The sequence below is a fragment of the Berghia stephanieae genome, chromosome 2, assembly GCF_034508935.2.
Source record: "Berghia stephanieae isolate SIO BIC M18660-M18661 chromosome 2, UCSD_Bste_1.3, whole genome shotgun sequence".
In the NCBI taxonomy this organism is placed as follows: Eukaryota; Metazoa; Mollusca; class Gastropoda; order Nudibranchia; family Aeolidiidae; genus Berghia; species Berghia stephanieae.
Window position 1 is genome coordinate 47,568,074 of NC_088361.1, and position 14,699 is coordinate 47,582,772.

At 36.9% G+C, this 14,699-nt stretch overlaps 1 protein-coding gene across 1 annotated transcript in view; it reads right to left on the minus strand.

The window, feature by feature from the left end:
- Positions 1 to 4,981: 4,981 nt before the first annotated feature.
- Positions 4,982 to 14,699, minus strand: part of LOC144965037 (mesenchyme-specific cell surface glycoprotein-like) — a 15,950-nt gene continuing 6,232 nt past the window's right edge. Inside the window, exons 7-12 of the mRNA XM_078899910.1 lie at positions 13,895 to 14,009; positions 13,114 to 13,287; positions 10,602 to 10,658; positions 9,493 to 9,734; positions 7,429 to 7,652; positions 4,982 to 5,207 (exon numbers count right to left, since the gene is read on the minus strand). Of these exons, the coding sequence (XP_078756036.1) occupies positions 5,096 to 5,207; positions 7,429 to 7,652; positions 9,493 to 9,734; positions 10,602 to 10,658; positions 13,114 to 13,287; positions 13,895 to 14,009 (924 nt within the window). The 3' untranslated portion in view covers positions 4,982 to 5,095. The remainder of the gene's footprint in view (positions 5,208 to 7,428; positions 7,653 to 9,492; positions 9,735 to 10,601; positions 10,659 to 13,113; positions 13,288 to 13,894; positions 14,010 to 14,699) is intronic.

Consider the following 14,699-nt stretch of genomic DNA (forward strand, 5'->3'; position numbering starts at 1 on the left):
GTGCTACCATTAATGGTAACACGTCTGACCGATAATCAGAAGATCTGAGGTTCGATCCCTAGTCGAGGTCGACTGAGTTTTTGGGATGTTTTTTTTTCTTGTATTTTTAATTCTTGCTTTGTCTGGCACCTTCCATACACACTTGTTCATATCTTTATCTTACACGGGTGCCTGGTCCTTAATTTCTTAATTTAAAATTAGTCTGTTCACCTTTGATTAAGTGTCGTGATATCTGTAATATAAATACTAGTAAAATACGCCTTTAGCTTCATGCGATATCCTTATATTATTTCTGAAAGGTCCTCACTCTCACTCTCCCTCTCCCCCCCCCTCTCTCTCTCTCTCTCTCTATCTATCTCTCTCTCTCTCTCTATCTCTCTCTCTGTCTCTCTCTATCTCTCTCTCTGTCTTTTGCATCATTATTATTATCATTATTATTATCATCATCATCAGCATCGTCATCATCACCATCATCATCATCGTCAATAGCACTATGATCACTAAAGCTGTATACTCGAATTCTAAATCCAAGCAAAAAATTAAAACAATCCCATACAAGAGAGAGAGAGAGAGAGAGAGAGAGAGAGAGAGAGAGAGAGAGAGAGTGAGAGAGAGAGAGAAGGAGAAGGGATAGAAAGAGAGAGTGGGGTAGAAAGGAAAAGAGAGAGAGTGAAATAGAGAGAGTCATAGAGTAAAGACAGCGATAGGGGAGCGGGGGAGAGAAGTATAGAGAAAGAAAGAGAAACAGAGAAAGAGAATATCAGAAATAGAGAGAACGCGCGAGCGAGCGAGAGAGAGAGAGAGAGAGAGAGAGAGAGAGAGAGAGAGATAAAGAGAGAGCGAGATGATGTACTTTTTATATTTCAAGAAACAGGAGTAATATAACGTAATCGGCTTGAGTTTTGCCGTATAATACATTATTCTAGCACTTCTTGGCTGCGCTACCTTGGGACCGTGCACTGGTAACGAGTTCAAAACCTCAACCACAGCAATTCAAGAATACTTTGATTATAGCAGTCAATGAATGACCTTACCTGTGTCATTTCTTATCAAAATATGTTTTATTAAATATCTTTCTCTGGGTGGGGTTCCTGACCTCCCATAGTGGGCAGGGAGACACTTACTGTGGGTTCTTTCTCCTTATATCTGTTTTTCAATTTGCTTTCTATCTATGTTTTGGAATGAGATTTCTTGCTTTTGTCCTGGCCCTGGCCATGAGTGAAAAAGTCAAATGTATAGTTTTAGTTTTGGGAGATGATATATTTTTCTTTGTAAACCATCTCTCTGTTATCCTTTCTTATAATATTTCTTATTTTGAATGTGCAACGTAAACATTTGAGTGTATTCCTCTTATTGTGATTCTGTGCTGGTGTTCGGATGAGACACTTAGGTGATCTCAAACTAAGTACATTGATGGTATGCTCTTGGAATCTACATCTGAGTCCAATTTCTTTCCCTTTGTCTTACTTTTCCTTTGGTGCTTTAATTGTAATTCTAGAAATTTTCATCCTTTTTACTGGCGCTGATATAACCTAAATGTGTTGCAAGCGCCGTAAAACCCTTAAAATCAAACAAAACAAAAATAATTCTTTCTATGATTGGCTCTCAGACTTAGCTATTTGACCTTTAAAATTATCATTGTGGTTAAGATATCACTGCGCGTCAACTGGGTGGGGTTCCCGATCTCCCATAGAGGACAGGGAGGTATTTGCTGTGTCTTCTTTCCCTCTATATCTGTTTTCCAACTTTCTTTCTGTCTTTGTCTTGGAATGAGATTACTTAGTTTTGTTCTGACCCCTTCCAGAGTCCTTGGCTGGGAGGGAAACAATCAAATGTATAGTATATATATTTTTTCTCCTTGTAAATTATCTTTCTGCTATGCACTGTATTATGTTTTGTTTACTTATTATATAATATGATTTGTAAAGATTAGAGTGTATTCCTTTTAGTTGGGACTTGCGCTTGTGTCTGGGTGAGACTTTTAGGTGATCTCAAACTAAGTACTTTGACTGTGTGCTCTTGGAATCTACATCTGTGTTTTTTTCCTATTTGAACCAAATTCCCTTTGTCTTACCTTTTCTTGGGCGCTTTAATTGTAATTCTAGAACTTTTTACTATCTCAATTTGTTCCTTTTTAATGGCGCTGATATGACCTTAATGTGTTGCAAGCGACTTATAAACAGTTTTTTAAAACGAATTATCATTGTGGTAAAATCACTGGGCCTCCAGATCTATTTTTAGAAAACCGGACGCGTAGGTAAAAATTACTAACTCCTGAACACTTCCCTCTTTTTTTTTCAAAGGGTAATAAGGCGGCTCATTATATTTTTGCTTTGATTCTATAGTAAAATCGAATTTTCCCCATAATGAAAGGGATATTATCCACGTGTGCACAATGTGCAGGTCTGATAACACAAAGTGTTATGGGCTCATTGTTATAATGGGCATGCTCTCAAATCAATGTAAATATTGTCCATTATAACAATGTTACAATTCAAGCCCATAACTGCTGTTATGCTATCAGACCTGCAAATATGTGCACGTCGAATATAGTAATGCTCGTGCTTGTTTATACATCATAATAGAACCCTGCCTGTAATGTGTTGGGTTAGTTGCTATGAATAGCTGTCGATGTATAATTATTTTTCAGTTGTCATAGTTCACGTCTCATTTCAATAGGCTTCAACAGTCGTGACGTCACTTCCCTGGTAATTACGCACAGTATCTTAGTAACTGGTTCTGAACTATCGGAACAATGGCAGACGCCCTTATGAAATATTTCTCCGACGAGCATAAAAGTGTATCCAGAGGAGAAAAATATTATAAATCTGATCATGCTTTGACTTTTATACATTCTGATCTCATGACATGTGAAAACGTTCTAGCCAGCATAAAGAATAAAAAATACCGATTTTCCTTGTTAAGAACCGAGCTGCTTGTTGCTGGACGGACATGACATCAGACTTTTGAATCCAATTGAATGTCGCAGAAAGTATTTTTGAAGACTGAAGAGTTGCACGTTAATGAGACAAAGCGTGTGACGTCACACCTACCTAGCAACGGCCATACCAGTTCCACACAAGACGCAGAAAGTTTGAAGACTGAAGAGTTGCATGCTAATGAGATATAAAGTGTGACGTCACACATGCCTAGCAACGGCCTTTCCGGTTCCACACGCAACAGAAATAGTCAATCTGTGGTCTTTATTACGAGTACAGGTTGCTTTTAAAAAATCAAATTGATTGAATTAGTCTCAAGTTTGAGAGGTTTTTTTGGGTTTTTTTTTTTCCAAGATGAGGGTCTTTAAAATGATCGATATTTAAAGGACAAGCTTTCTGACGAAATTTCAAAATATAGGTTTTTTTCTAGAGTACACAGAATGAACGGTTCAAATTTCATTGAATCACGCTTAGCCAATTTAAAATGTGTACACTTCAATTATGCACATCATACAATTCATGAGGTGTTCACATTTTATTGGGTCACCCTGTCTTAGCCAATCTAAAGTGTGTACACTTCAATTAAAAGACATCATACAGTTCATGAGGGGTTCACATTTTATTGGATCACCCTCTACAACTGATCCCTAAAATGTGCGCATTTCAAAAGAACTCGACTAAAACAAGTGTACATGAATCGTTCCAATTTTATTGAAACACCCTGTATTTCATAATATGTATTTATAGAATATATGTTATGCTCCATTCCATGAATGAAAACGCTAGTCAATCCTCTTTGGCCTCATATGTACTATGTGTTGCAGTCTTAATAAATTCACCTGATTACGGTACGCATTGTTTTCTTTTCTCCTTGACCATAAATAGGGTTCAACAGTCGTGACGTCACCTCCCTCGTATTGCCGATTGGTAACTTAGTAACTGCTTCTAAACTATCGGAACAATGGCGGACGCCCTTATGAGAGCATAAAAGTGTATCTAGAGGAGAAAAACATTATAAATCTGATCATGTTGTGAGATGTATACATGCTGATCACATGACATGTGAAAAAGTTCTATCCTGCATAAAAAGTACCAATTTTCTTTGTTTAGAACCAATCTGCTGGTTGCTGGGCGGACGTGACATCAGACTATTGAATCCTATTATGATGAACTGTACTTGAACTGTACTTCATTCTACCTATATGTGTCAGTCATCAATCGGAAGGTGAACATTTTTGGATTTGCATTATCTGAAAGAATATGCTCACCGGAGCATTTAAATCTTCATTTGAAGTAAATCGGGTGTTTTTTCATGAAGTTATGGGAAAGGTATCCAGCAACTTTTCTCAAATTTCATACTTTTTCAACTTGACTACTAGATGTAAAAATATTTAGAAGTGAAATTAAGTTTTGGTATGTCCTTAGATGTAGAAAAAGGGTTGATTTAATCATTTATGACAAGAACTCATTTTTGATCAAAATTGACCTTCTAACTAAACTTGGCAATATCTCAGTTCAAACCTTTTTCACCATCCGACTGATTATGCCATTCACTGAAACATATCATTTGTCTTGAAAGAAACCCTTTTTTATTATTTCCTGAGTACAGAAAACTGGAAAAGTCCAAATCTGATTGGTTGATTTTTGTAAAACTCCTTGACATCTTCATGTGCGTCTATGTGGTCTAATGGTATGACCCTCGCTTTGGGATCTGAAGGTTCTGGGTTCGAGCCTCGCTCGGCGCATAGTTGATTCTTTGGATAAGGCTCTTTACTCACATATTCTCATCGTACCCAAGTCTAAAACGAGTACCTGGCCATTAACAGTGTTGTCTTTGTCGGGAAAAAAAAATTGTAATATCGCCTAACATGCGTCATGTCTCGGTCTACATGTTATGCGTTGCCGTTGGTCAGGGAGCCTTTGTAAAGCGCTTTGAGCACGTTTAGTAGATATTGCGTTATATAAACGCTCAAGACTTTTTGTATGGTTGAAAGAATACAACGTAAAGAGATCTAACCTTCATTATTGACAACAGCACTTCATAGATGAATAGTAAACTACTTTAATCATTACATATACAAATCTTAAGGTGAATTTTTATATTCGAAATGGCAATCTGTGGATAAACTTATTATCGTTATTATACGTGATTTCATCTAGACTGTGTCCGAATCAAATGGCCCCTCCTCCACGGAGTACACACTGACACTGTTGCTGATACCAGACGTGACCACTAGCACTGGACTCAGGTCAATATCCTGAAGGAATCTGTAGACAAAAGAAAAATGGGTTTAAATAAAAGGTGTCATTTGTACATACTATGGTTCAAAGAGCGGGAGGTTATCCCTGTTTCTGTAGTATGAAATTGACTATAGCAATAGACGTTTAGATAACCACGTCTCTTGGACAGTCGTCATAATGTAAACAATGGTAGGGATTGGTAAGCATAGAAAACTACACATGCTTTATTATCGATGGCATGTGTCTAAGTAAATTACCCACTGTTCTACCGTTTGATCAATAGTAATAATAGAACCAACACAAAAAAAAAACAGTGTAAACTTAAACAATTATAATATGATCGAGAAAATCGTGTGATAACTAATCACCCATTTGTGGTATATAAACTATAACAATGGTCAGAGAGAGGTCGATATCTTTCATGTTATAGTTAATAAATAAACAACCATGTTTGTCCGAGCACGTGTGAAGGTGTGTGACAAATTCTGTGTTTTGACTGGTCAAAAATGTACTGGTTAATTAAAGGGTCATTTGTAGTCCTTGAGAGCAATAAGGTTCATAGAGCGGGAGGTTTTCTGTAGCGTGAGACGGACTATAGCAATAGGAGCGATCTATAGTCATGTTTTCGTCCGACTTAGTCATCGATCACATGATTTGTTGCTGTACAACGATTGGACTTTTCTCTATGAATGTAAACACGCGGCTGTGATTTCGAAAGTTGTAAAAATAGGCTTCAACAGTCGTGACGTCACTTCCCTCGTAATGACGCATAATAACTTAGTAACTGGTTCTAAACTATCGGAACAATGGCGGACGTCCTTTTGAAATGCTACTCCGACGAACATAAAATTGTATCCAGAGGAGAAAAACATTGTAAATCTGATCATGTTTTGACTTGTATACATTCTGATCGCATGACATGTGAAAAAATTCGCGCCAGAATGAAGAATAAAAAATACCGATTTGTTCTGAACCAAGCTGTTCGTTGCTGGGCGAACGTGGCATCAAACTATTGAATCCTATTGTGACGGATAATTCTCGAACACTTTTTACTGAGTGGGTTATTTTGAGAACTCTTTTCAATGTGACCAATGACTTCAAGCACATGGAAAGGTAATCATCCCCATTGCTTATACGGTCTTTTGTAGAACATCAGGGTCATAAGTCCTATATAAGGATCGGAATTTATTCCAGGTTTTGTAGCGTGAAACGGGTTATAGCAATTGTTTGATACCCTTTGGATAGAACATTAGTATTATAACGTACTTTTCGCCAATTCTAACAGAACCAGATACCCAATCACGGCTGAGTATAGAGAGGAGTGAGATACAATCTCAACTATATTTGGGAATAATCTCGCTCCCTTTTCCCTTAAAGCGTGTGCTCTCTCAACTGAGTTATCGACAGGCCCTCATTTTCACTTTCTTCTTATTGTATTTATATTGTAGTCGGGCTGTTTGGTTTTGTGGTATGACACTCGCTTTCGGATCGGAAGGTCCTGGGTTCGAGCCTAGCTCGGCGCATAGTTCACTCCTTGGAAAGGGCTCTTTGCTCACAATCTCTCACCGTGCTCAGGTGTAAAATGAGTACATGGCGTTAACAGTGTTGTCTTTGTGCGAAGCAATTGTAACATGTACCATCGCCTAACAGGCGTCATGTCATGTCTCCTACATGCTAAGTGTTGCTGTTGGCTAGGGACCCCTTTTAACGCGAATTGAGCACGTTTAGTGGATATTCCGCTATATAAAAGCTCAAGCGTTATTCAAGTAGGTCCCTGATTCGAGTCCCGTTGTTGGTGGCGCAAATCTGAGTTCTTTGAAAAGGCTCTTGACCTGGTTTCTCTTACCGTATTCCCGTCTAAAACAAATGCCTGGCAGAAACAACTTCCACTTAAAGGCATCATGTCTCGTGGCAGATGTGTAAAGTGTTGCTGTTGACTTATGACCCCTTGTGAAGCGCTTTGAGCACATTGCGTGTATATTGTACTATATTTTCTTCATTCAGCTTATACCGCATTTTGCAGGGATGCCAAAATGAATGCCACATCTCCATGCATCTCGTTCAGTTCATAGCATCATCTTCCTCCAGGCCCAGTTCTTTCATATCATCCTTTACTTTATCCAACCATCTAGTCTTTGGGCGTCCCTTTTCCGCTACTGCACTCTCTCTCTCTCTCTCTCTCTCTCTATATATATATATATAAATATATATATATATATATATATATATAATATTTTATTCAAGTTACCTCATTTCCGTGATGCCGATATCTCCCATGGACTCCGAGTCATATAATGTCTGCCAGGAGGAAAACTTCCCGCCAGCCCTGAATACGCTATGGAAGACGGGTTGTGGACATGCCCCGTCGGGTGCCAGCACGTAGATGTAAATGATACCTGACCAGCCTCCTCCAACAAACAGGACGTGTTTTCCATTGAAATCCGCGATGTCCATTCCCTGGAGATATGGACCCTAGGGTAAAAAAAAACAACAGAAAACGTGAGCTTTTATATAGGGCAATATCCACTAGTCGTGCTCAAAAAGCTTTACAATGGGTCCCTGACCAACAGCAACACGTAACAAGTATAACGAGACATGACGCATGTTAGGCGATAATACAATTATTTTTTTCGGACATAGACAACGCTGTTACGGCCAGGTAGTCATTTTACACCTGATTACGGTGAGAGAATGTGAGTAAAGAGCTTTTTCCAAGGACTCAACTATGCGCTGATCGAGGCTCGAACCCAGGACCTTCCCATCCAAAAGCGAGTGTCTTACCACAAGACCACATAGCCGCACCTGGGCCCTAGGGTAAATATAAAGAAGTTCAATTTCAACTTTATCGGTTCCACTTTTCACGCCATAACAGGATAGTCACTTTTTTCATTTCGATTGTGTAATATGCTTACTGTCAATGAATGAGGGACGACCTGTAACTTAAGTTCTAAAACTAAATTGAACTGAACACTACAGGTTGACAGAGTGACAAACAGCTCGGTGGAAGAAACGAAATTTTGTTAGCAAACCTATTCTGTCGATTGAACAGATGAAATAAAATGAGTTTATCATATCTTTAATCATATTATATTTGAGGAGGTGACTTTCAAAACGTACTAAGTCCCATTTTCACAATTTTCTGTCATTTATTTATTGACTTAAAGAGGAAAATACGTGTCTCGTGTTTCTCATAGAACATTACCCTGAGTGTTTTGTGTGCCTCAGAGAACAATACCCTGAGTGTATTGTGTGCCTCTTGAACAATACCCTAAGTGTTTTGTGTGCCTCATAGAACAATACCCTAAGTGTATTGTATGCCTCATAGAACAATACCCTGAGTGTTTTGTGTGCCTCCTGAACAATACCCTAAGTGTATTGTATGCCTCATAGAACAATACCCTGAGTGTTTTGTGTGCCTCTTGAACAATACCCTAAGAGTATTGTATGCCTCATAGAACAAGACCCTAAGTGTATTGTATGCCTCATAGAACAATACCCTAAGTGTATTGTATGCCTCATAGAACAAGACCCTAAGTGTTTTGTATGCCTCATAGAACAATACCCTAAGTGTATTGTATGCCTCATAGAACAAGACCCTAAGTGTATTGTATGCCTCATAGAACAATACCCTAAGTGTATTGTGTGCCTCTTGAACAATACCCTAAGAGTATTGTATGCCTCATAGAACAATACCCTGAGTGTATTGTGTGCCTCTTGAACAATACCCTAAGTGTATTGTATGCCTCATAGAACAATACCCTGAGTGTATTGTGTGCCTCTTGAACAATACCCTAAGTGTTTTGTATGCCTCATAGAACAAGACCCTGAGTTTATTGTATGCCTCATAGAACAATACCCTGAGTGTATTGTGTGCCTCTTGAACAATACCCTAAGTGTTTTGTATGCATCATAGAAAAAGACCCTGAGTGTATTGTGTGCCTCTTGAACAATACCCTGAGTGTATTGTGTGCCTCTTGAACAATACCCTAAGTGTTTTGTATGCATCATAGAAAAAGACCCTGAGTGTATTGTGTGCCTCTTGAACAATACCCTAAGTGTTTTGTATGCCTCATAGAAAAAGACCCTGAGTGTTTTGAAACTCCAAATTTTCTCTGGTGATTCTATGGAGTCCAAACGACAGCTTGAGATTGTTAAATCATTTTCTATCGGGATGTGACTTAGGACGTTTTGGAAGTAGCCTACTCATTTTCTGTTGACGAATTAAATCTAAATCTATTCTTCTGGCAGCCCAGTACCTCATGCAGAATTTACATTATATGATAGTAATGTTACACATATTAATAAACCTTACCAAATATGGAGATGTAGATTCACTATCCCTCTGAGGGTTCGAGGTCGGTGACCTATAGGCCGTGTTGAACACTTCGGGGAAATACTGCTTGGTGACTTTCTCTAGGCTGTCCACTGTAGCTGATACACTGAACAAGCCGTTGCGAGTGCTGTGGATGGAGAAGCCACGCCCACCGAACGTAAACACGTTCTCAATCCGTCCGTCCAATGAGACACCGTCCACCGTGCTCACGGCCAAACGTCCTAGAGAGGTGAGGGAGCGTTTATTTATGAACGATTTATATTCACAGGTCTGATAGGCCAAATTGTTTTGATCGAATTGGTGTAATGGAAATTCTTTTTTTGTCTTTCGTTAGAATAAGTTACTAATGTTAGTGAGTGATATTGGTGTATGTGTGTGCGTATGTTTGTGTATGAATATAAATGTATCTGTGATTGAGTTTGTGTGTATGTGTACGCTGAACACATATGTGGAAATTGAGCGTAATATAAATAACTTATTATTATTATCATTATTATTATTATTATTATTATTATTATTATTATTATTATTATTATTATTATTATTATTATTATTATTATTATTATTATTATTATATTATTATTGTTATTATTATTATTAACACAAGACAAAATAGTGTACATTACAACAAAGTTAAATCTACTCGAGAATCTAAATAGTACAACAGTGTTTCCGTTTGTTCTTTGTATTAATTTGTTTCCATAAGTCTCTATCCAGTGCAAGTGTTCTTACTTTTGAAGGTAATTATGTGTGTTGAGTTGCTGAGGCAATTTGATGTTTCCTTGTGTTGTTGAACGGAGACAAATCAAGTGATGCATAGTCTCAAAGTACATTCCGTGTTGTATAGATGGTATGCGCTCGGCTAAGAAGCTCACAACATTGCCATCCGGAAGTATAACGGACCAAGACACAAAACTATGTGTAACCTTAAATGTATATAGGCTGGTTAATACAGTTTAGTGAGAACTACTCATAAACGGGGATGGCAAAAAAGTAACAAAGACCTGAGTGACGTCAACTTCGTTCTATCCATAAGCAAAATCGACAATAGTAGGGCATTGAAGTAGAAACCAAAATAAAATGCTTACCTAAAAGTGTGTCATCAGCAAGTTGAGATTCTAAAAGTGGGTCTTTTGTGTCGAATACTGAAAGAATAATCGAATTAGATAATATTTAACTCTCCACTTACCAGCCATTTTCAGGATTTTCCCCAAAACTTCACACCCAACTATTACAAAATTGATTTTATATCACTCAGACACAATAGCAGTAAAATGCTTGCAATAGATAATTTCTTTAGCAAAACATGCTTTACAACACACTGTTCATTTCCTTTAAATTTTATGATGTACAAAAGAAATTGGAATAAGAAAAATGTTGGTTGTATCGTAACGAATGTGACGATTTTCCTGTAATTGGTAAGGAGAGGGTTAAATGAACTTTTGTTTTCAAGTTTGAGCAAGTCGACTTTAATAGATTTGTATAAAATATCTTTACATGCTGATATGTGGTCTAGTGGTATGACACTCGCTTTCGGGTCTAAAGGCCCTTGGAAAATGCTTTTTACTCATATTCTCTTACCGTAATCAGGTGTAATATGAGTACAAGCCCGTGGGAAAAAATTGTAATATCGCCTAACAGGCGTCATGTCTCGTTCAATATGTTATGTGCTGCTGTTGGTCAGTGACTCTTTGTAAAGCGCTTTAAGCACGTTTGGTGGATATTGCGCTATATAAAAGCTCATGTCTTTTTGTTTATTTTATTTTACATAACATCAAGAAAACAATATTTTATTGATCTCAACTCTTTAGACCATAAAATTATCTTTTGACCATTTCAATCTTTTTTATTGTCAAATAGTTGCAAGGATTATTTTTGCAAATTGGATTTTATTATGAAAATGCTGGACAATTATTTTCTTACATAAAATAAATAAAAATAAAAATAAAAATTCCCTTTATTCATCCCAATTGGGAAATTTGTCTCTTGGATCTATTCCGAGGGAAGACTGGAATAACCCAGGCTCAAGACCACGCAGCGCAGCAGCGGGTGATCGAACTCGGTACCTTTCGGGTACGGAGCAAAGACCGTACCGCTGAGCCACGCTGCATCCCATATATAGATAGAATGCGCTTGGCCAAGGAGTTCACAACATTGCCATCCGGAAGTAGAACGGACCAACACACAAACTCTGTGTAACCATGTACTTTTATAGACTGGTTAATACAGTTTAGTGAGAACAACTCAAAAACGCGGATGGCAAAAACAATAACAAAGGCCTGAGTGACGTCATCTGCATACTATCTATAGATAGTATACGCTTGGCTAAGAAGTTCATAACATTGCCATATGGAAGTATAACAGACCAACACACAAACTATATGTAATCATGAACGTTTATAGACTCGATAATACCGTTTAGTGACTATTACTCATAAACGCGTATGGCAAAAAACAATAACATAGACCAGAGTTACGTCAACTTCATTCTATCTATAGGGTGATTTAATATAATAATAACATGACCGTATATGAGAACCTACGTACATCATTATTGTTGAGAAAACTAAGGAGCAGGCGTCGGTGTAAGATAAAAATCTGAACAAGTGCGTATGAAACAGTGTCAGACCAAACCAAAAAAAAATAAAAAAAAAAATACGAAAATAAAACCCAAAAATCCAATCATCTTCGATGAAGGCTAATATGGCGGGGAAGTATTTTTTAAAATGATATTTTTGTTCCTTGCTTTGTCTGACGCTGTTTCATGCAAATTAAAATAAAGGGAGTAAAAATGGCTCTTATAAACGATACAACTCAAAGTAAACGACGTTTCGGCCTTTGACTTATTCTTCAGGTTGTATCTTTTATAAGAGTCATTTTACTTCCTTTATTTTACCATTCATTTTAATTACTTATTTCGGCCCCTCTAGATTTTGGTTACACAGTTTCATGCACTCTTGTTCTGGTCATTATTATTATTATCATGTCCTTTTATTAAAGCACAAGTCAAACCTAAAAATAAAATGTGCAAATTTCAATTGAACACGGTATAGGATATGATTACATTGAATCACCTTTTTAAATCTTAAGTTTGTTGGTAGTTTTCTGCCGAAGTGCACTTATTTTCGGGTCTGATAACCCAATTCCTTAAGGACTCATTGTTGTAATGGAAATCTCAAAAAATGCCGCAAAATACTGTCCATTATAACAATGTAAAAATAGGCCCATGCATGGGTTCGGATGTCAGACCTGCCTAAAACCAAAATCAAAGAGCTGAGTATTCCGTCTATAGGGAACGAGATTAGCGGAAGAGTAGCGTCTCTTGATTGGACGTCACCGGTGGAGAAGTTATTTGTAAAGAAACCAACTAGATACAAGCCAAGCGCTCCAAATACAAAATTTATTATTCATATTTCTGTACAAAAATGCATAACGTGGATTGTGATATGCATATTTGTACAGAAATATGAATAATACATTTTGTATTTGGAGCGCTTGGCTTGTAGTTGGTTTGTTTACAAATAACTTCTCCGCCGGTGACGTCCAATCAAGGGACGCTACTCTTCCGCTAATCTCATTCCCTATAAATGAATATCTTACTTCCAGCTTGCTGCAGCGTCTTCCCTCTCTCAAAGTCCAGGAATCCATACTCATGGTTAATGTTGAGTTGTCCTCTATCGATGGTCACAAGGAACTCTCGGCCTCTTTGTTCTATCCATCTGATTTCCGTGGCCTGGTACAGAGAGCGAATGTTGAATCCTTGCATGTTCACACCTAAGCAAGGTTTTATAAGAAGCTTTTAAAATTTAAATCCCAGGTACAAAATGCTCATATTGAACATTTACATTATTCTCTCAATTTTTAAGAACACATTATTGAAATTTAAAAGTAAAAAGAAATATTGATAAGATAAGAAAAGAAAGAGATAAGATAAAATAAGATGAAATTTATTTATCCATTTCTGGAAATTTACATTGGGTATTGCCATAGACTTGTGGATTTCTGAAAATAATCAAGTAAATAAATAATAAAAAAAAGGAAATACAATGACATAAGTTCCAGGTAACGAATCCGCTCTGAGCGACGCATAGTTGAGTCCTTGAAAAAGGCTCTTTACTCACATGAGTACCTGGCCGTTAGCAGCGTTTTCTCTGTCGTTAAAAAAATGTAATATCACCTAACAGGCGTCTCAACCTGAATTTTAAGTGTTGCTGTTGTTAACCGCTTTGAGCACGTTTAGTGGATATTGCGCTATATAGGTACATGCATGATGTTTTTATTTATTTTTTGTCTTGTATTTCCAGTGTACGCGGGTTAACTAGATAAATGGGTCAATATAATGACGTGATTGATAAACTCTAAAGACAATAAAATTGCTCACCTCCATCCATATCGCTTGGATCCATGTAGTACTCATTCCACGAGCGGTTTCCAAGTGGGAAGATGTTGCTGATTTGGTTAGTGAAAAGGTTTATCTGGGCAATGGCGTTGTTGACCTACAACGTCGGAAGGAGAAAATACAAAAGGGACAAATTAGGGAGTAGGCACTGGTGAAACAATAAATATCTGAAAATGTGTGAATGAAAGTGTTACTGACAAAGCAGAAAGAAAAATAGAAGAAGAAAAAAAAACGTCACAAAAACTAGTCGGTCGAGGCGGGATGAGTATTTGGGGTGATTTTTTAAATATTTTCATTTTCTTCTGTTTTCTCATAATCTATGTCTAATACCCCCCATAATCTATGTCTAATACGTCACACAAGTAGTAGTAGTAGTAGTAGTAGTAGTAATAGTAGTAGTAGTAGTAGTAGTAGTAGTAGTAGTAGTAGTAGTAGTAGTAGTAGTAGTAGTAGTAGTAGTAGTAGTAGTAGTAGTAATAGTAGTTGTATTATTATTATTATCATTATTATTATTATTATTATTATTATTATTATTATTATTATTATTATTATTATTATTATTATTATTATTATTAGTAGTAGTAGTAGTAGTAGTAGTAGTAGTAGTAGTAGTAGTAGTAGTAGTAGTAGTAGTAGTAGTAGTAGTAGTAGTGGTGGTGGTGGTAGTAATAGTAGTAGTAGATAAAAAAAATTCAAATTTATTCAAAACATCTATTTTGAATAGATAATTTAATGTAAGATAAAAAAAAATGTTAGAACAGTTTTCATTAATCAACAAATTTATTGA